General features: G+C 47.3%; 1 protein-coding gene across 1 annotated transcript; it reads left to right on the top strand.

Moving 5' to 3' along the window:
- The first annotated feature begins 295 nt into the window (after positions 1–295).
- On the top strand, positions 296–4,235 carry LOC137793928 (glycerol-3-phosphate dehydrogenase 1-like protein). The gene is made up of 8 exons (XM_068590390.1): positions 296–650; positions 1,210–1,387; positions 1,980–2,120; positions 2,272–2,410; positions 2,574–2,686; positions 2,778–3,011; positions 3,626–3,732; positions 3,812–4,235. Exons 1-8 carry the CDS (start codon positions 610–612, stop codon positions 3,906–3,908), a joined length of 1,050 nt encoding a protein of 349 aa, XP_068446491.1. The 5' UTR covers positions 296–609; the 3' UTR covers positions 3,909–4,235.
- Positions 4,236–22,890: the final 18,655 nt, after the last annotated feature.

Raw genomic sequence — 22,890 nt, 5'->3', positions numbered from 1 at the left:
AGAATATTTTTCCTCTTCTCCTGTTTCCGTTATATCTTTCACAATAAAAGCCACAGACACATACAATGGAACATTTCTTCATAGAAAGCTGTTAAAGTAACTCAGTATAACCACATACAGGACATTGTCTCATTATTTGTGTATTATTATTATGTGCATTTGTTCGTTTGTTGAAGCTGTGTGTTATCAACAGGAGCGAAAATGATCACCGTTGTGGTTTTGTTTTGAAAGTGATTTCTACCGGAAGTCGTGTATATGTCGTCCGGCTTCACTTCAAGCCTAATACATGATTGGTAACACGTGTGGTACAATAGGGTTTCCTTTCTTCTTTTTGTACACTCAATTCAACCATTCAGCTTAATGGTATGAACCGAGTTGTTCATAAAAAATGTGTAAATAAACAAAACAAAGGGTTAAAATGGCGGTGATGCTTGTTGCACCGTGTAATTGCGTGGTTCCCAGAGCTGAAGGAGAAAGAGGTGTATCCGTGGCGAGCGAGGGGAGGAGTGAGTCCGTGGTAGAGAACATAGGGCGTATGAGGAAGTTGTAATAGACCGTGAATAAAAAGAACAACAGTTCAGCCGAGCAGAAGCACTCGCCACGATCAAAATGCCCGCAAAGAAAGTCTGCATCGTCGGCTCTGGAAACTGGTAACTTTACATCTCATGCATGTATCTTACAGAATTGTTATCCATCATAATTCAAATTATCTTTCGGTAAATTATAGTGGAATGCACTCGACGCTTAAAATGAACGCGGAGTTTTGCAATTTGGCAGATTTGGCCCCCTACCACCGATATGCAGCCTAATGCCTATAATCATGGATTATTGATCACATTAAAAGGCGTCCAGCTGCTGAGGATGCAGCCTAACTTTATAGCATGCGGCCAAGATGTTGCACAAATCTGTTGCAACATGATCATGCTTTTATAGATCTGTTACTTTGATGCCGGAGTAATAATGATCATTGAGCACTTTATGGGAGTTTACCTGCCAATGGAAACGCATGACGTCATCATACAGTTATGTAGTGGTGTGATTTGTTCATTTTCCCCTCGGAACAATGCTTTTCAACATGTCCTGTCCTGTTTAAGTCTCCCACATTGCTGTCTGGTTTTGTGGTGTTTGTATTGGATCACGAGTTGTTCTTCTTCTCTGATGGGTGTTGCTCTTACAATGATCAATGATTGTGTTCTTCACTCACTACAGGGGCTCTTCCATTGCCAAAATAATCGGACACAATGTTAAAGCATCCAACCGGTTCAACCCAATGGTAAACATGTGGGTTTACGAAGAAATGATCGACGGGAAGAAGCTCACAGAGATCATCAACACAGAGCACCAAAATGTCAAATACCTGCCAGGCCACAAGCTGCCCAGGAATGTGGTAAGATTACTTCTGATCCTTCTGTGTCAGCCGGTGTTGCAACTCACCGCAATCGCAAACCAAGATAAGACAACTTTGAGAGTAGCAAATACTGAAAGAGTCCACTCGCCTCAACTCCATATCCATCACATGCAAAAAAAAAGAAGCATTGAAAGGAAGAAAATGCAAAGAGACCTGAGGAGAGATATAGTGTTTCATGATAATTATTGATCTGTTGATGATGAAATATACCCTGCCTTTTTTGTTGTTTAGTGCTGCACTTGTCACATGATATCGAGATGTTTGCCCTGTTAGAGTAATGGTGTGTCTTCCATTAAACATATTACCTAATTACTTTAGTTATTCTCATATTTTACTATTTTTAACAATTGATTTTGATATATTTTTGTGCATTTAGTTGTTTTTTTGGTTAACGTTATCGATAAAGAAAACCCATAACATGATACATCTCAAGAGGTCTTTTCTGAGACATGATAATGTCTTTTTTTAAGATACGTTTTTTTGCCATTTTTGTTTGATTGATAGGATAGACAGACTGAAAAAGGCCTAAAATGAATATTCACTAATCTGCCACTACTGAATGAATCTCTAGGTTGCTGTTCCAGACATCACAGAAGCCGTCAAAGGAGCAAAAATCCTCGTCTTCGTCATCCCACACCAGTTCATCAGCAAGCTGTGTGACCAGATTAAACCTCACATCACCGAGGGAACCATCGGGATATCGCTCATCAAAGTAAGAAACTGCTATTGCAGCGGAAAAAAAAGGGGAAACGGGGAACTTTTGTCACCTGACTTTGCAGTTGAGCAACACCGCAATGAAACCTCGAATTACCCGTCACCTCGAGTGAGTCAGAAGCCGTCTGTTCTTGGTTATCGCTCTCCAGGGTATCGATGAGGGACCGGAGGGCCTGAAGCTCATCTCCGACATCATCCGAGAGAAACTGGAGATCGAGGTCAGCGTCCTGATGGGGGCCAACATCGCCAGCGAGGTGGCGGATGAGAAGTTCTGTGAAACCACAATCGGTTCGTCTCTTGTTTTTCCACAACATTTCCCTGACTCCCTGTTTGCATGCGGTGGGTGATTTAAGAAAAGGGGCTAAAACACGGCGTTACTTCCATATTTGACAAATACTGAGCAACATTGTGCTTGTTCCTGTTTCCTCTCGATGAACTGTTTTTGACGCAGGGGCAAAGAACGAGGCGAACGGCCTCATCTTGAAAGAGCTGCTTCAGACGCCTAACTTCCGCATCACGGTCGTAGAAGAGAGCGACACCGTGGAGCTGTGTGGAGCCCTGAAGGTAACGGCGGCCACATATTGTGAATACCGAGCGGTCCAGATGTTCAAATCTTGTGTCAAGTCAAAAGCCAAATGTCCGTCCTGCCCGGCAGAATATTGTGGCGGTGGGCGCCGGGTTCTGCGACGGCCTGGGTTTTGGCGACAACACCAAGGCGGCGGTGATCCGGCTGGGTCTGATGGAAATGGTCGCCTTCGCCAAGATGTTCTGCAAAGGCCAAGTGAGCTCCACCACCTTTCTAGAAAGCTGCGGCGTGGCCGACCTCATCACCACCTGCTACGGCGGGCGGAACCGCAAAGTGGCCGAGGCCTTCGTTGTAACGTCCAAGGTGAGTCCCGTTGCGTCATAGACGCTACCCGCATGTACTTTTCTTTGTATATGTACACAATTCTTCAGGATCAGGAGGTCTTCCTCACTCACCAAGTCCTTGAATACTCCCATGAATCGATACCAAAGCCACTGATGTGACATAGCAAAAAAAACCTGCATATAAGTTCATTTTACATGTTTATGACACAATTCAACCATAAAAATCAACATAAACCATAAATATGACATCTTCTTGAGCAAAGCCCCCCTTTTGTGGAACCAGAGGCGTCCAAGGTCCTGGATGAAAGTTAGGGCATTTTTGCTTTCAGCGCACCTAAATCTACGGTACACGAAATGTGCACTAAATTAATGAGCAAATTTAACTTTACTTAATCAAAGTCAAACTTTGCAGAGATTCTGTTGATACATATTGCTTTTTTATAGTAGAAAATGATGTGCATAACTAAAAAGAAAAAGAGTTTTCTGTATATTAGACCTTTTTGAAATTATTCAAATAGCCCTCGTGGTCGAGGAGATCTGTATTTAGCACAGGTATGCAAACCATTCGGAATTTATTTAGAAAAATGGCTGTGGCTTCATTGGAGCTAAACGAGTAACTGTTTCTGTGTGCAGTCTATTGTTGAGCTGGAGGAAGAGATGCTCAACGGGCAGAAACTGCAGGGCCCGCAAACCTCCGCTGAGGTCTACAAGCTCCTCCAAAAGAAAGACATGGTCAACAAGTGAGTCCATTTCCCCCCTCTACCTCGTCTTTTAGATGCCTAATGTTGTGATAACATGACATTGAGCTTTGTCCCACAGGTTTCCACTGTTTTCTGCAGTCTACCAGATCTGCTTTGAGGGCAAAGAGGTGAAAGAGTTCATCACCTGTCTGCAGAACCACCCAGAGCACATTTGACGAGGTCGTCATGTTTAGAGCTGCTGCGGCGATGTCGAGTTACGACCACTAGAGGGCGGAAGAGATGCATCAGATAAAAACGCACAACTTTCAATCGGTAGCATTTCATAATGGGTCCCATATCTTTCTTGGCTTTAAAAGCACATTTATTTTTATTATTAAATTTGTTTTGTGCAATAGTGTTGACAGGTATTAAGCTACAGAGCTCCTTTTAAAAGACAATGCACTCCACTTATTTTACAACTAAAATAATGTCAAATTTATCAACTAAAATAATGTCAAATGTATCACTATGTTGTTTTCTCAATAAAATCAATTAATAAGAAACTGACTTTGTTCCCAAAGAACCCGCAATAATGCCACTTTCCTTGCTTGGCCACGAGGGAGTGTCTGCGTAGTGACGGATGAAGAGTGCGCTTCTCATTGTGTGTCCTCATGTGTGCGCTGAAATGGGAGCTTGTACCAAGGAGCTGACGTTCCCTCCCGCATGTTGGATGTTGGATCCCACAGTCGGGCCGAAGCGGGTTCCCACGAGGGCCGCGGTAACGCGGTATGAGAAAGCCGATTAAGGAACAAACGGCGTCCTTGTCCTGATCCAGGTCAGCCTCTTGTCTGTCTCCCATCGTGGTGCCTGCGTAGTCTATCTGTGTCCATCTAGGTAGATGGAAATGGTGCAGAGATAAGGGTCTGTCTGTCGCCGCGTGTCCACTGGTGGGGAACTTTTCCAAGCTATCTCTCTCTGCAGGCTCACGGGCCTCCACCTCGGCCCAGATCCCAGGACATCAAAGGGCTCGCTGGAAGGGTGATGGAGGAGATTCAGGGTGGGTGGGGGGCACGGGGAGCTCCCACACAGGTTCCCGTGGGAGAGCCGGGTCTCGCAGGGTCGATATCCTCCACTCTGGAGGGCTCGTCTCATCATCTCCTAACGGCAACTGTCATCGGTGTGTTTTTGAGCGAGAGCCGAGACCCTTGTGGCGGTTTGACACAAGCCCAGATCCTCTGCTTCAAAGAGGAGGGCCACCCTCGGATGAGACCCAAGTTTGAAAGAGGAGCTTAATCACCACGGTTACTTGTATGTCGGTCCCCTGACCACACACACACACACACACACACACACACACACACACACACACACACACATATACACGTATACACTGTCCTCCTGCAAGAGGCCCGGTGGAGAGACGATAACATCACAGCATGGATTGAGGTCAGTGTTGTTTTTGATTCACATGTACCTATATGCTTCATTACTTTTTTAAAGCTGCACTCAAGAGAATTTATATACAAACATAACACGCATCCATCCATGCTTGAAGGAGTAGTCCAACATTTATGGAAGGTATGCTTTTGTTCCAAAAAGGAGATGAGAGGATCAATCACTTGGCGTGAAGGCCGGAAGCGAGTCGGGTTCTGTCCAAAGAGAAAGAAATCCACCTTTCAGCACTTCCTGAGCTGCCTGATTAACACGTTAACATCTCTTTTGTTTAACTTTTGTGGAAAGAGAAATGAGACAAACAACAATTTGTGGTTTAAGGGAGAGTTCTGTGTTGGGGTTAAATTACAAAGGGAAAAAAGTCACCGTACAGTAAAAGCCACTGACGGTAAAGTCTTCCAGAGTCTCGATGTTCTTGTGATGAATGGTGCCGTGTGCCATTCTGTATGGAGTTTAAAAAGACAAAAACACTAATGGTCTCCATTACAACTTGCTGTTTCCTGGATGATATCAACCCCAAACCTACATTGAGAAACCTTTCAGCACATTCCACATTCAGCCTGGACGTGATTTATGAGGTGTGATGAGACTGGGCTGTTATTCACAGTTGGCTTATCACACCTGTGTCTCCCGTGGATAAATGTCTCAGTTGTGCATCCAAACTTCTCCCCCGAGTACTGCGGGGCTTTGTTTTTCTTTTCTTCATTGGATATGTGGGCCACCCCGGGGGCTGGACCACGTGGCTCACGCCTTTAGATTTATAGCACCCAGAGAGGCTTTGGGTCAGTAAGAAGCCTCTCACGCAGACTAACAGATAGCTCCTAATGTTATCTCCACATGTGAGGCTTCTGTTTACACCGGACATATTTTAGTTTTATCTCGATATGTGGATACCATAAAAGCCGCTCCTACCTTTGGTTGGTGTCCCCGCTGTAGCAAACTAGCGCTGCTGCTAGCTCCCGCCAGCTGCTAGCTCCCCCCTGCTGGGTATTAAGCCGGGGTTGGTCCTGCTACCCTCGGTGGTTGTCGGGAAGCTAGCATTGAGCTAGCAGCAGCGATAGCTGGCTACAGCGGGGAGCTAGCGGGGACACCCACCGAAGGTAGTAGCGGCTTATAACCCGACTTTCACGGTACATTTATGGATCTGTGTGTGTTTGACACGTCCCTACAGTACATATCGGCTAATTACAGCTGTAGCCGCCACACTCTCTTTACATGTCAATGGCGGCCCGATGGGACCTGATAGCCGTCCTCCATCTCGCACAATGCTCTCATTGAAAGCACGAGAGGGATGGTAGAGAAAGCGAGGGATCCCACTCCTCGTCCCAGCTGGCGTCTGCTCAGTGGCAAAGGGCACGCAGGCTCGTCCGTGAAATAGCGACCACTCCTACTCCTCTCCTCAAAATCCTCCCCTTCATCCTTCACCTCTGCCCGGGCCGCCTTCATCATCGCCTCGGCCTAATCTGTGCACGTTCACCGGGGACCCGCCGCACCCCCAGACTCTGCCTCTCGGCCTCCTTTTGTGTTCGGCCAGCGCTCTGATGAGAGAGAGAGAGAAAGAGAAGCAGGAGGGTCTAAGGGGAGTTGGAGGAGGTGAAGGCGGCGGTGGCGGTGGTTTGCTTGGGTTTGTCTTTTTCTTTCGCTGTCGGGGGTCAGAGGAGGAGAACTTGGCAAGACGCCTGGTCATGGCACTGCATACAAACACAGGAGAGGGGAGGGGGAGACACACGGCTTATTTGTTTGACTCTCCCTTTCTCTCACCTCAGGGAGAGAGGGGGAAATGGCATGAGGCAGCCGTAAGATACGGTCCTCGCTTCCTCCGGGCAGCTATCGATCCTGCAGCACCGCCAGAGGAATGGCCAGGCACGAGCTGAGTGGAAAGTAGTCCACGTTAGGAAATCATTAAGCATAAAGTCATTTCTTACAGTAAGCACTTGGCGGGATGCCAAGCTTTGTGTGCTGCAAAAAACAAACAGTGAAAAGGCACTTTGAATCCATATAAACTACTATCCGACGTTACAAAACGGCATCAGGAGAGTAACCCTGATTTATCACCACAATATATCTCTCACTACACGAATGGCTGACGAAGTCAAAGCTGGATGTCTGCCATGTTTTTATACATTACATCTTTGGATCTCCTGTGGACTCAAAGTAGCTGACATCCGCGCAAACTGCACAATTCTCTTTGATTTGTGGAAGATGAAATCTTTACCGCGCGCACTGTGCTTGTCTCTCTCGTGTCAAAAGCGAAGGTCCGATTTGTTTTCCTCAGAAATTCATATCTGCGTTCTTTGGGCCTGGAAAGCGTTGCAGCACATGTGGACCTTCGGGATCGTCTGCTGTTTCCATTACACGTCTGTGGTAGTCGCGTTCAAAATGGCCCACTGATAGGAGACGCTGTTTCCATAAAACAGGTACACCAAAGGAGCTGTAAGTATTGCAGCAATCCGCTGAGCTGACTGCTTTATGACCGCTCTGGTATTAACCGCTATCGCAGAGTGCCGTCCTGAAGGGAGGCCTTGTGGTTGAAGGATGTAGCAGCCGAACACGTCTGGAAGAAGACGGGTGCGATGGGCAAATGGGCATTTATCTATTTACGCATCTGTTTGTGTTTAAGTCTTTCACATGGAAGGTTTTCACAAAAGTCTTTCCATATTTCACCTGTTCACCATTGGATGTTTCAATACATGTTTTTAAGCAGAACGTGGGCGTCAGCCGGCACTAACAATGTGATTGTTGTCCTTGAAAGAGTGACGGTTACTTCCTCGGAGAGTCCGCATGGCTGCAATGTAAAGGACTGGCGCTCCTTGAGTGGTGGCATGCGTACCAAATGCTTTCACCGCTCTCTTTGCATCCTCTCCGCACAGCTGCAGAGTATATACGGCTTTCCCTTCTCCAATAGTTTCCTCAGTGCTCCTGCAGGGCTCTGACCTGTGACATTAAAGAGTTGGACCTCATGCTTGGGATGGATCCGGATGTGCCGCAGGTCAAGACGTCTGTTACAGGATCGTTAGCCATTACCTTCCTGCTCGGCACCGACACATGTGGACACCAATCCATGTGCAAGGTTTTGGCTCTAAACTGCAGCTGCCAATAGGTAATAGATTGCTCAATTTGATGAATCATCAATACTGACCGGGTTCATGCCCGGAAACCTGCCCTGAGGTTACTTATGAGTTAAGCTCCTTCACAATAAAAATGAATAAAAGGCTCAGGAGTGTAGAAGTGTTTTTCCTTCCTCGTGTGGTGGGAATGTTCCCCGAGTGCCAGTGAATGAAAATAAAGTGTAGTGCAGGCCCAATCCCTGTTCTGCTGTTTTTCCATTTTTAACTGGGAAACAAACAGGGTTTCCTCCTGTCCCTGCAGATTTGATTATATTGATCATGTCAAAATAATCTTATTGGTGAATCTGTGTGTCGGCCATGCGCATTCCTTTAATTCTAGATTTTTCTATTGGATTAAATTATACAGCTCAAGTTTGTAATTAAGAAATCCAAGACTCCCTTTATCAGACGCTAACTCCTCATAATATTATCCGTCATAACATTGAACGCAAGTCAACATAATACATTGCTGCTTCCTGAGGAGCCTCTGACGTTCAGGTCTAATTGAATACCCGTGAGGGAAGGCTGGTTTGGTATTATGGTATTTGCTTAGCTCCAAAACAGCGCCAAAATCATTTAAAAGACAGTGATTTCTGGGGTCTAACTTGTAGTCACGATGCAAAAAAACACATTGTATAATTTGTTGACATTTTGAAATGACTGTCTTCTGAGAATGGCAGGATCAAAAAAAGGACCTGACTATATGATCTAATGAGTGGATGTCTGAGGACATTGCTTCCCATGACTGAGCCCACCTGAGACCTATTTAACGCCTGTGGAGCTGTTTATGTCCCTCGGGACCCCGAAGACCCTCACGTCCTAACGATGGCTACTGCTGTACTGTTGTAAACTTGGTTGCATTTCCCCTCCATTTCGTCCTAAAGAAACGCAAAGTCGTTGGCCTTTCGGGTTCTTCGCGGCCCACTCCGTCTCCCTCCGTCTCTGTGAGCGAACGACGTTGCAATGCAGTGAGCTTATGGGGGAAGAATGCGACAACAGAATGGAATTACGGGAGAAATGATTGCGTTTGAGACCACAAGGAATGCACCCGAGACGGGGCTGAAGCGGGGCATTTGTTCACAGTGGGTTCGGGATGACACACAGTGGGCGGCCGATGCCGTATAGCCGAAGGGCTTCTTGGGCAGAAGGCTAGAAAACTGGGAATTTCAAAGTTTAATTGGAGGGAATGGCAGCGTTCTATAAAAAGAAAATGAAACAAAGAAAAATAAACTCAAAATGCCATCTGGGATAAGGTTGATTCGACTCCTTGTGGGCCGTGAGGATGGGTGGCAGCGAGGAATGTAACGCGCGAAGGAGTGCCCTGCAGTGAAGCCAATGAAAAGCAGAGTGCTGGTGGCTCCCGGGAGGCATAAAGAAGTCGACTTGGCAGCGAGGCCGGGAGTCATGTGCCTCCATTTAAATGAGAAGGCAAGAAAGGAGAGAGAGACGGGGAAAGGGAGGAAGAGAAAGACAGGCTGCCGGCTCTGCCAAGCCGAGACACTTGAGGAATGCTTCGGCAGCAGCAGCAGCAGCAGCTCTCGATCCGCGGCACTACCATTACAGTTACTGCTGTCTGAGTCAGGGAAACGGCTCTTCTGGTCCAGTCAGCAGGTCTTGCAGCCAGTGTAAACGCATGACGGGCCACAACGCCATCAGACCAAACCATTAAATCTTGACAGAGCCGAGGCTTGGAGCGTCGAAGTGGTGCATGCATCCACGTGTCTGCATTCGGTTGGGGATCGCGCCGCATAGCTCCACGTCTCTTTGCGGAGTGGTTCAGACGGGATCACCGTCTTGTCTTGTCAATGTTTGTGGAGGTGTGTATGTGTGTGTGTGTGTGTGTGAGTGAACGAGGCATGTGCTGCGACTCCTCCAGCTCTGGCAGTTAGTTAATAAACACAGGCCTGTCAACAGCTGCTGGTGATGTAATGTGGAACTTCTCCTCACTCTCCTTATCCTCCCGCCCCACCCCGCCTCCCTCACTCCCTCCACCACCCTCCCTTCTATTTACAAGTCTCTCTGGGTGTTGATGCAGACTTCCAGCAGCGCCAGCACAGAGAGTGTGTGCGCGTGTTTGTGTGTGTGTGTGTGTGTGTTCGTGACTTCCCCCTGCAAAGTGTTGCAGGGGGATTTACGACAGCATGTTTTCAGCTGCCATCAAAGGAAATTCCACATCATCAGGTTGTCTTCCGAACCAAAACACCTCCGACAGTCTGGGAACTAGAGAGCTGGCTCCAGACCTGTTGAGTGGAGAGGATCCGGCCGACGCAGAGTAAGTTTGGATTCCTGCTTGTTTGTCTTCTGACCTTGTGGGAGGCTGAGAAGTTTGCACAAGTGGGCGCAGAGTTCGATGAAATGGCTGCTAATTCATGCTAATTGCCTGCAATAGGTCAAGTTGAACATTTGTTTGAATAGTTTTTGTTTATATTGATAAAATGTATCTCTTTTTTATTCAGTTTTATCATTTAAAGCAACAGGTTCTGCTAGTTTCCCTGGTGAGAAACATACACATGACTTCTTTTATTTAAGCTAGCTAGACCAACTTTAGCCCTTAATGCCAGCATGTTTAATGTTTAAATAAACAAGGGAGCTGCTGAAAGTGTTTTACATTTGCATTATAAATACAAACTTTTACATTTGGACAGCTTGAAACAAGATGCTGTTAAATTAGTGTAAACTTTATGACTTTGTCACCACATTGACGATTAGCTAGCTAGTAGCAGCTAGCCTTGTCGAGGCACTTTTTGTGTCAACACATTAAGGTGTAAACACACAAAAAAATCACCACAATCAAAACTACGTCTCTACCAGAGAAAACATTACATTTACCGGCAGATTTTTTAAACGTCGACTTTGAATGGAGAAAATTGATCTTTTGTGCGAACGCTGAACTGCGGCAGCTGATGTTTCCAGAACTTTTCTGCACACAGGAAAAAAAAACTAAAACAGAGAGATATATACACACACGCACAGTGTTGTTTTTCAAGCTGTTGGCTGATGAAACGCTTGTGTTCAGGTATTTAGTGAGCTGCCAATCGCTTGATGCCTGCATACCAAAGTGAGAGGAAGGGTGGGTGGGGGGGCATGGTTGTGTATTTAGATAACGGTTGGAAAATTCCTCTGCCCTCTCTTGGCTTGCTGCATCACCTCTGGGCCCTCGGAGTATATTTTTCTGGCTTTTTTTCTCTCCTACCTGTAGCTATCATGAGAGAGTTCAGCATGGAGTCACACTGCCGGCCGAAGCACGCTGGGCTTCAGTGGAGGGTCCCTCGACAGGAAGCCCACTTCATTTTTTTTCTTCTTTTTTTCCCACAGGATGTATATTAAAGCATCCTACGCATCTGGTGGGATAAGCACAGGGAATTGTAGGGACTCCCCTCATGAACAAGATGACGACATTGCATTCATTGTTTTTGTGTTTTTCCCCCCCTCACTAGACCTTCAACCCCTCCCGCCTGTTTAAACCCCCACATTAAATTGCCTGTTAAGTCCTGCTGACTAAACCAGATTTAAAGCTGCTCAGACAAGTCCTGGCTGGCAGAATCTTTATCATTAAAAGGAGTCTGAGAAACACTTTTTCTCAAGAGCAGATTGTTTCCCTTTATCTTGTTTGACATGCTTTTGGCGAGGAAGTAATTGGGGTGTTTGTATAGTATAATATGTGAGAGAACCAGTCTTTTCAGTCGTCTCTGGGAGCCGATTGGATAGAGCATCACTCATGTTTGACAAGCGTTCTTTAACAAGTAGGTTTAGTCATATATTGATAATACTCTCTTCAAACAGACAGAATGGCTGAGAGGGTCCCATGCAAATTATGTTTCCTTTACCAAGGAAAAAAAACCATTTAATTCTCCGAACACTTGAAGAGACAGAACTGGAGCATCTGGTGATGAGTGTGGATATAAGCACAGTGGAGTGGATTAAAAATGCAGAATGAGTCGTCGCATGTCTGTCTTCTTATTGGGAACATGCAACAGATGATTTGGAGATGCCTCGCGGGGGCTCCTGCACGTCTTGCAGCTCTGGGACTGTCAAAACATGACAAGGAGCTCTGTTGGCTCACCAATTAAATACACAAAATCAAACTTTACTCCCTCAGTCACGTTGTTCCTGCCTTTAAGAAACTGTGAATTAAATATCATTGGTTGAATGAACTATTTAAAAGGCGCTGAGGATTCGTGAATTCGGACCAAATGACTACCTTAAAGGCATAAAATAAAATAATCAGCCACAATCCATAGCGACTACACACATTTCCAAGCCGCCTTTCACACTCATTGTGTTTGAAGGACATATGTTGTTTATACAGCTATACATAGGCTGTCCTTTGAACAATAAAGACGTGAGTCACGTGTACGAGCACACATCCAGGCACACAAAGCTTCCACTTTTACCTGTGCACAGTAATGTGGCACGTGCAAGACAGACAAGCTCATGCAGTACGATCGTAACGTATAACTCTTGCACATATTCTGCCTGGTCCAAAAAGCATCAATGTTCATTTTAAAGGGACTGTTAAATTGACCTATTAGCCTTGACAGTAAGCCGAACATTTTCACGCCCGTGTGATGAGCACTTAAAGTTGTTATGATTACCAGCATGGTTTAAACACAGTGAGTGCACTCTGGAAACATTGGGAAAAGGACACTGAGCGTAATGATTGGTTTGCTGACAGTCTAAAAACAACAACAGCCCAGCGTGAGATATGGCTTATTGTTGGGAGGCTCCCAGACCCAGTAATTCCACGCCAGGCCGTTCCAGGCTACAGTTGGTGGCAGAGCAGAGGCAGGACCAGACAAGCTGGCCAGCAGAGGGACTCAAACATCCGATCAGCATCGACCATCTGTGCCGCTAGAATACAGATGGGCCTCTCTCTCTGCACGTTAAACCCCACATCAGACACTTGCACGCTTCAATTTTCTCCTCAATGAATGGAGAGTAATAGCACCCCCCCCTCCAGCGTCCCCTCCCACTTCCCCTTCCCTCGAGTAGCAGGCGAATTTAACGCGAGGCTCAAACGTATAATCTTCCCCGGTCATTCATTCTTCTCTCGTGGACATGGCAATCTGGATGAATCATTCAGAAGAAAAAATAGAGAGAGAAACTGGGCCGAGTACCGCGGGGGGAAGCCTCCGCGCTGACCCCGTTTCCGTCTCCCCCCTCATTCAAGGCAGGCACAGGGCATGGAGACTAAATGAATCGGTTCCTGGGGCAAAAGGGGTTGCACCAATCAATGTCCAATCCCATCCACCATCCATTTCCAGGCCCTGGCACTTCCTGGCATTGCTCCTTTTTTTGGAGGGGGCGGGGGTGTCAGGGTATTGATCATGGAGGACCGTGTCCCTGTTTGGCCAAGAGGCTTTTCCTCCTTTTTGTTTTCATGAGGTTTATAATAGATGAGAGTGTTAATTAAAAACTCGTGCACAACGCACGCCTGGAAGTCTTTGGCTTCTCCTCCAGATGTCCATTTAAATATTTGCTTACATTTATTTGCTCCGGCGCTTATCGCATAGCCTGATGTATAACCCGTGACTAAATCAATTCACAAGGAAAACAAGCAAATGGGACATTCTTTTATTACAAATTACTCCGCAATTATTCCTCAGTGAAAGGTTTTGTTGCGTGAGAGAGGGGGCAAAGTTCAAGGCACACACTTCACCCACTTGATATCTGTGTTTCAACTTGCCGCGACAAAAGATGTCTTACTTGTGGCCGACTCTTCGCTCCGCGTGAAACGAGGGTACGCGAGGGTGAATGCCCGACTGTGTTAGGTACAAAGGGCAGTATTGTCGCTTGCAGCCCAGTGTGCTCCGTCTAAAACTGCAAAGTCAAAAGCCAGAGGACGGAGCAACAGTGTTTCTTCAGCAGACCTTCACTGTATGTGCAGGATTAGTCCGGCTCCAAGTTAAGATGAGAACGACTGGTGACGGCAATAAATGCACAGCTGCCTAATTCTTCTCGGCTTACAAAGGAACAGTATCAAACCTGAGCCATGACGATCCATATTCATGGCCAATCTGGGCTTATTATCACCATTTATCCACGAGGCTCACCGCCTGTTTTCTGTACAGCGATCTCTCAATGGGTTTAAGTGTTATCATTAAGCTGTTATCCCCTCACATTATCCCCGTTGTAGCTGGGTGCTGTCTGGGGCTGTGTGACCTCAGCTGGGTCCTCCCTTGTTCCTGGAGCAGATGTTAAAAAAAGGGTGTCGCCCCCCTCCCCCATCCACGCACCCACCTCAAACAACCTCCCCATTCTGGTTGTACTCACACACACACACACACACACACACACACACTGTCCCACAGCGCCTCCTCCCTTCACCCTGGCATCTAATTAGGCCCATAGCACAAAGACTCCCAGATGTCAGCGTCCTCCTGGCCTCCTTTGATTATATCCTTTCCACCCCACTGGCTGGCTTGGAGACTGACTGCATGGCCCGCTAGGGGCTGTGCGCACTATAGGCGTTGACACGTGTCACTCCACATAGGTCAACACCGAACCGGTTTAACATATCAGTAATTGCTTTTGGTGTAAATCACAGGGAATCCGGAGGGAGGGAGGACAGTCCAATGGGCCATTGGTTGCCAAAAAGGCTCTTGGATTGTTATAAAAGCTGGCAAGGGAGCATTTAAATGTATCAGCCAACCTATTATTGCTATCTGAAAACAAGACAAAGTCTTTCGAGGTACAGTTTGGCATTACTTTGATCCTTGGATCGCGAGCTTGTCACCAAACCAGTACTTGTTGAACCAGTCATGGTGTCTCCGCATATTTGAGGTCACACTTATCAAGGCCAAGAGTCGCTAAGTGTTTCTTCTCCTTTGAGCAACGGAGACACATGAACGATGTGCAGACGGCCGACGAGTCAGAAAGGTATGTCTGACGGGCAAAGTGAATGTTCTAAATATAGCGTTCACTTAAACTGATATTGATTCTTTTAGGTGTCTAAAATACATCCGGCACCGTCTGCCATGGTTCTCCAAACTCCATGTCCAAAACGCCGACTGTGCATTATCAGCTCATACTCCCCCTGTTCAAACGACCCCATGAACCTTAGCTGACCGCAAAAAGACGAAGCATCATTGGGGTCTTAACCGTCAAAGGCAGCAGTTCTCATGGCTTTTATCTGAATACCCCCGATATCTGACTTGTACTGTGTTTGCTTAATCTTCATCACTACCGATCCATCTACTACCTCACCCCTCGCACTTTCTATACCCTCAGGAAAGCGGCGACTGTGTTTTCTATGTCGTGTCTGGGCAATCATGCTCACCGCTATCATCCATTTTAATCATTTACTCTCAATTTCCCATAACCCCCTCCTATCTCTGCATCCAACGGGAGGCTATGGGCTTTACTTCCTCTCCTAATCTCCTGGGGAAAGGGAACAGAAATGGAATCTAAACATAGACCAAAGCATTTCATCTGATGCAATACATTCGCACAATTAGTCATGACAAAGCCAGCCCGAGCGACGGGCTGGTGTTTCTGTATCATTAAAGACATTCACATCCTCCTCCCTGATTAAACAGCTTCCTTAACCCACGGGTGTTCAGAAATGGCGCAGAGGGAGCTTGTGTCAAATATAACATCCCTTCTGGATGAAAACATCGTGGCTGATCCTTCATGTTTGCGGCTTCGTGTCGATACTTTTGGACTCAGCAGATTGGCAGTGGATGGAACATGTCATGTTGATGTGTGGGGATGTTTGACAAGTGCAGTCACGCTGCTGAAGCTTCAGACAGGGTGTAACAGATATAGCCTGCAGCAGATGCGGGGAAAAAAAGCACTTTGGGTCGCCGTTTGGGAAGTGGGGTTGCATAAGTAGGTTTGTGAGCTAAGTAGACACAACTGACCTGAAACGAATGGATGAATACGACTCAGCCTCATTCTGGACCTTTCCAATAGTGGCTCTAATCAGGCGTGTGGTTGTTGCACCAGTGGATCTGATGCTGAGGGTGTCATGAGATGATTTTGGGAGGTTTGCCATAATCATAGTTTAAAAAAAAGCACTTCCAAATGTCATGGCATTTTCAAACGTGTTGTATTTTTTACACTACAAACTCACCCTTTGATAACCTTCAAATAATAACTGGAAGAATGCAACCAGTGTTGAGGTTGTCACATCGATGGAGGAATAAAATTAACTATTTAAAGCTGTAATCAAATTATTTCACCATTGATTCACTAATTTGCCAAATGTATGAATACAAAAAGAAAGACTCAGATGGCCAAGACATATCAAACAAGCCCACTGCTCCTTGAGGGGACAGCAGTGTGGATATCCCAACTTTTTGTTGCCGTTTTTAAAATGCATTTACATGCACTTACGTGGCCTTTTATATGTTCCAGCGTTAAGATGAGCGTGGAGGTGGAACCCCTGTCTTAGTTAGACACATCCAGGATTTACCCACGCATACCTGCACATGGTAATACAAGTTACGTTGCGCAGACAGGGGTCTCTGACCCTGGAGCATCCATCAGCTGACCTTTGACCCTGTCCTCAACAATGAGGAAGTAGGGTGCTTACTCTGTGCAGCACCACAGTGACTCTAAAGCCCGGGCTCTTTGTAAAGGAGTAGTATGCGTGAAGAGAAGTGTTTATCTTCTGCTGTGGCCTCAGTCAGACCAGGTCGGACTGGTTCCCAGCACTGTTTGGAGAGGCCTAGAAAAACAAAAAGGGCTGGAGCTTGGGGTTTTGGATTGTGTCGGAGGGCGGGATGCCCGGGTGACGCCGAGAGCCGGCAGTAAGAATCGAGCTGGAACGTTGGAGATCCTGGCGCGCTGTCAGGCCCGAGGACAAGTCCACACTTCCGCTCAAGGGCAGGCGTTGCATGAGACACTGAAGGAAACGGGAGAGCACGAAGGTGGGGAGGCGACACAGCTGTAACTTTATCTCAAACGGCTGCCACTTGGACTCTGAACTGAAAGGTGAAAGCCTGTTTACCAGCGGAAGCGTGACCTACCGGGACGTGAGGTGTTCCCTTGTTGACTTTCTCCCTCTGTCCTCCACTCCTCCCCCTTTTTCTTCCCCCTCCCCCCTCCTCCCTCCAGGGCCTCACAGGTGTGCGGACTGCTGCCGGGCAGAGAGACCATGAACAGACACCTGGAAAAGAGGGAGCGTTTAAAGAGATTGTCTCTTGACAGCGGCCTGCCGGTAAGTCGATCCCCGACACGCGACGCGTACAATTGGTCACTTACGTCCGGAAGCAGACGTCGTGGAACGTCTTGATGATCTATTGCTGCTCTGTGGATTTAAATCCCCAAAAGGAAATGTTTGGGAACCTTTAACTTGGACTACAGAGGACTTTTTTGAGGTAAAACTGGCTTTAGATTGTGTCACCGTCCAAAGAAACCGATAGATTGTGGCGTTTGTTTTCATTACTGATGTTGTCTTTAAAGACCATGCTGTCATCGCTGTGGCTTGTTTGGACTACACTTCCCACTGAGCATTTTGTTTTGGCGCTAATGCTAACCATCGACCATGCTGTGTTTAGTTTATTCCCATCTGCTGGGATTTAAAACACTTCACTTCCTGTGTTCAAGCAACTCTGTCCCATGAAAGAACCGCTTGATGTTGAGTGTTTGGACACGAGCGGGTATAACTTTTGTATTCTATCAATCGGACAAGAAAAATGCATATTTTATAAGAAAGCCACAGACAAAATGAAAGTGTGCATCCACGTGTCAACAGCAGGCTCCCATGACTGCCAGTGAAACACACTGTGGCTGCAGCTGATTGACAGGCTTATCTTCACGCCGGGCCGCTCTCGCGAATCACAGGAGTGGAAACCCGTCTCGGCTCCGGGTTAAATGAAGGTGAATCTGCTCGCGAGGAGCCTCTTCTGAATGTCAAGTGCAGACAAATAGTGGCTGCTGTGCTCCCTCTGCATGCTGGTGGAGAAGCTTAATTCCAGTTCAGTGCATTCAGTGCAGTCACTGCACAGGAAATAATAAATCAAGAGTCTCAAAATAGCACTTGGATAGCTGTCGAGGACACATTCGTTGCAGATTAAAAGGCAACCGTTTTCAAGTGCAAACTCTGTGTTGCTAATTGGAAGGATGCTCTTTCTTGAATGGAAAAAACACACCTAAACACGATGAAACCATGAGGTAATCTACGGCGCAAAGCTGCATTTCCGGGCAAATTTGTTGTTTACGGTGCAGTTTGTTGAGGCTTTAATGAAGCCGAACGATGTCAACATACTTTATTGACTTGACCTGGCTTTATGACTCGCTGCTGACCTTTGTTAACCCACTGCTGACATGCAGGAGAGCCGCAGTGATTAAAGCGCTGCCCCGGTGAACCGATCTGCTACTTTCGAAGATCCTGAATATATTTTTTGTGTGCCTTTCCCTTTACGTACAATGCCCATGTATTCATTTTTTTTGTACAACATGCTTTCTGGGAAGTATATAAGATCACCATGAACTATATATACCCATCCCTAAAAATAACTTACAATCCTCGAAACATAAAAAAATCATCTAGCCAGTAAAATAGATCTTTTTGATTTTAAGACACAAACCCCAAAAGTGTCAATCATTCTCGTAAACTGCGACGTGAGACTTGGATCCACGAGGAGCGCTGGAGCGGCACACTCCTTTATAATTAATCCACAGTGGTGGAACTTTGTGAATGAGTAACTGGCTTACTTGGTGTTTCTTGTCTGCCGTTTCTCATCTGTTGACTGAGTGATTCATAAAGGCTTCCCGAGCGCTATCGCTATCATTGATAGTTATTGTTTGATTTGAGGTTCACTCTGTGTTTAATTGCTTTAATTGGATACACGGCGACCTGGTTTACTTTGTGTAAAATGAAAGTAGGTCATATTTGTGATATGGGTTTTGTGATTCAGCATGATCACATTTGCCCATTGGACTATCCATGCATGCACTCCCCCCCCTCCTCTCCCTCACTTTTCCTCCTTCTTTTCGCCTCCCGCATCTCTCGTGAACACGTTCAACTTCCTCGCGTTCGCCTCTCCTTCGTGTCTTTGTCTTACTTTATCTTTTGCCTCGTTGTTTTCTCCCCCAGTGACTTGTTCCCACTCGGGGCAGCAGGAGCATAAGGGGGGGCTGGCTTGTTTTAATAGTGGGACATGAGGAAGCCCAGAGCATTTTGGGAAAGATCCAGCATAGATCTGGTGGCAGTGTGCAGATTTTAATTCCATGGCACGGGCAACGACGAATCTGCTTTTGGATAAAGTTTGTTTCCCCTGTTTTATTCAAGTTAAACGGGTGTACTTGCTTAATAAATATCCTAAAATATCACTTCCATGAATGCTAAATTCTCTGCACACAACACCCCGATTCCATGGGGAAAAACAGCAGCATTTATCAGCACAATCAATGACACGGAGATCATCATCGCAGCCGTTGTGGATGCTTTAAAGTGAGTCATTTGCAGCTAATTGTGGATTTTCTGCTTATTGTCCAGGCTTTTAATTTCTGTGGCCAAATGAAACTGTTCTACCAGAGTTCAGACATTTGTTTAAGGGCACGGAGTTTGCCTTCAAACTCAACTCCGGGTCTTTATCCTTCCAGTGCTGATGGAGAGGGTGGGCGGGGATTGTGTCTCTGGCCCTCGTGGCCCTGCCGGCCCTGGCACAGATAAACCCACTAAGTCCCGTAAACACTCCTTTTCCTGGGAGGATATGAGCCTCCGATACATTTATTTTTTCAGGCATCTGAGAAAACACGAGGGGCCCGTCTCTGACATTCCGTCAGACGACAGGCATGCCGCCCCCCCCCCCTTTCTCCACTTGTCACCTGTGAACCGTTTTACAGCCGGTCGGAGGCGCGTCGGCTCTCAGAGCGCTGAGCGTCACGTGGACGGTGCGACCTGGACCGGTGACCCCCCCCCCCCCTCCCCCGTCGTCGCTGCGATTTGTCACGAGGTTGTCAGCCTTTTTTTTTTTTTTTTTTTGCGGTAGATTACACAGTTTGGCCTTGTTTGGTTGCTTCCACGAAGAGGTTCCATGTGTTTCACGGCCTGTTAGGAAGATGAACAAGAGAGATTTCCCACCAGGGACGCCGGCCCTGACAGATTCTCCGTCCACACAACGCTCGAGACAAAATACCATATGTCAGCCGTGGACCAGGTAAAATATTTATGTCTGCTCTTCTTTGGATGGATTTCACGGCCTGGCTCTGGATAAAGCTCCTATCAATCGTCTTTGGGTAATTTGGTGAGCGTAGGGGCTTGAATGTCAGTCCGTACCACTACCTCACACATGCATAATGCATCCAGCCAGCATATGTTTCCTCCATGCATGCAGGCGAGGTTCGAGGGGCTTTTTCCTGTGTGTGCGTTAGCTCCAGAGCTGCTCAAAACTCCCCGGCTTCATTCAGATAAGTCATTGACGTAACGTCTCCGTTGCCCTGTGATGTACCGTGTGTGTGTGTGTGTGGCCTTGCGTGGTTTTCGGCGAAGTGGACCCTGAGTCAGCGTTATCGGCATCTTATTGATGTCGAGCATGACGGCGCTCGGCTCTCGCTGCAGTTCGACCGTCTAATCTGGATCAGGTTATGCAGCTCAGAATAACACACACACACACACACACACACACACAGCAGCGCTGGCGTGTAACTGGGGCACCATTTGCATTACATAACAGCCGTGTTGCCGGGCTGATTCGCTGCCTCTATTTATTTTTATCATTTGATGCCCGCCCGCGGACGAGACTCTCTTCGTCATGCAGGGACGCGCACGGTGAGCCCGACGGCCGCGGACGCTCTGCGAGCTGTTGCTAGCTGCTGCCAGCCGGCTTTAACTAGGTCACGGCAGACGCTGCGTCCTGCACGGCCGAGGCCACGGCAGCGGTTTCAGTCCAAAAGGAGGAGGAGCAGGAAACATTTAGACGCACCATCCGTGATGTCAAAATATCGACATGTTTCATTCTCGTTCCACTAAAACGCACTCACAGGTGACCAGCGTCTTCCAGCGTGCGCTTTGATTCGTAGGAACGAAGGCGAAGGAGCGTGCAGAGTGCTGGACGCGCTGCCTATTTTCACACCTAAGTGCACCTGGCCTGTTTGGATTGTGCTTTTCTTTTTTTTGTGGAAAGTTTGGCCGCGACATCCAATCCACCTCCGAGATGAAAGGCGCTTCTAAACTGGCTAAGCGGCACGTCTGAAGGAGTGCGCAATCACCTCTCCGCACTATAATCGGGGCTCGCTGATTGGCAGGTCGGAGTGTCCCGTCACGTCATCTTGTCCTCGTCTTCTCCGCTTTGTCTCGGGCTGTCCGTCACCAGCGTCTCATTTCCTGCTCGTGTCTCATGTCGAATGCGTTTTCCTCAAACTGTGGAGTAACGCTCGTCAACCCAGAGGATGCCTGAACTGATGAGAGCGTGTCCTTGTTTTCTCCTCCGCGCCCTCTTTCCTCCGCCAACGTGTGCAGCGGTGCAATCATGCTCAGAGATAATGGATAACAAAAACCCAAAATTGAAAACACTCTGCAGGGGAGGGTTAATAATCAAGTGCACCACATTGCTGATTAAACGCTTGCTGCATAGTTGTGAGTTGTGTTGAATAAACAGCATGTGGTTGCGCTTTTCCTGTTTATCTCCAAAGTATTTGGGTTTAGCAAAATCCCCCTGGCTTTTGTCAAGCCTCCTCCTCGTATAAAGTCTTTTACGTGCTGATTTGCTGCCATGCTGTTATATATCGGGGCTGCAACTTGTGTCACTGGACCCCTGAACGGAAAGACGATAAACTTGTCCGAGGAAAAAAAAGCTCCAAAACAGACAATTAGTTTGGTTTATGCTAAATTTAAATGCAAATGAAGTTGGACGGTAAGCCAGCATGGTGTCCACTTGGCAAGGCTTGGTTTCCTTCTTACCCCCCAACCCCCACCCCCCTCCACCCAACACACACACACATACACACACACACACAGCCCATTACAGCTGGTTGTTACAATGCAGGATGGAGGCATAAAACTTAGCAGGGGAGCGGGCTCTGCAGCTCGATGGGGAAAGAAAATGCTCCGCCGCATCTGATTGGCTCCGGCATCGTTGGGCAGACAAAGGGGCGGGGTTTGGTATAATCACAGAGAAGCGCAAACTAATTGAGTGCGATCACACTGCAGAAATCAATCTCAAGGCCATGTGCGTTGCGAGACGCCAAGCTCGGGGGACGAGCAAACGGGTGCAACGAGCGCGGATCTGACGCCAAAGCTGATTGGACGGTTCGTGCGGGAGCCGGTTACATAACAAAGATTTATCCTCTGCTACGGAGCAGCTACCCCGCTCACACTTGATCTGCAGTGTTTAAATCAAGTCGCTCAGCAGGGGTGTACCAGCCTCCGGCCCGGGCTCTGACAGCTCCCTCAGCGTGCAGGTGACATACCGCGCATACCTGGGCTCGCCGCGTGGGTCGCCACGGGCCCCAGCAGACTCTGAAGATGTGCCGTTTTTTTTTTTCCTCCCTTCCCTCTCGTCTCATGGGAAGCGTGTCCTTCTCTCACGAGCCCGAGCAGGAGCGATTACAGCAGCCGGCTTTTCCCTCGACTCTCCTCGTCTGAAAGCCGCCGGCTTCCCTCGTATCCAACCGCACGCTGTGGATAAGACTAAGCGGCCTCCATCGGCTTGTAAAATTGGTTTAATAATTGTCGAGGCTGTTTTGATATGAGCCACTCGCCTGTTTT

This window comes from Clinocottus analis, unplaced genomic scaffold, assembly GCF_023055335.1.
Source record: "Clinocottus analis isolate CAN_PGR_092001 unplaced genomic scaffold, fCliAna1.0.p SCAF_24, whole genome shotgun sequence".
In the NCBI taxonomy this organism is placed as follows: Eukaryota; Metazoa; Chordata; class Actinopteri; order Perciformes; family Cottidae; genus Clinocottus; species Clinocottus analis.
This window is presented reverse-complemented; position numbering and strand designations above follow the sequence as displayed.

Coding starts and splice junctions, on each gene's coding strand:
- LOC137793928 (XM_068590390.1), top strand. CDS start 610: ATGCCCGCAAAGAAAGTCTGCATCGTCGGCTCTGGAAACTG. Junction 651..1,209: donor ATCGTCGGCTCTGGAAACTG/GTAACTTTACAT, acceptor CACTCACTACAG/GGGCTCTTCCATTGCCAAAA. Junction 3,012..3,625: donor CCTTCGTTGTAACGTCCAAG/GTGAGTCCCGTT, acceptor TTCTGTGTGCAG/TCTATTGTTGAGCTGGAGGA.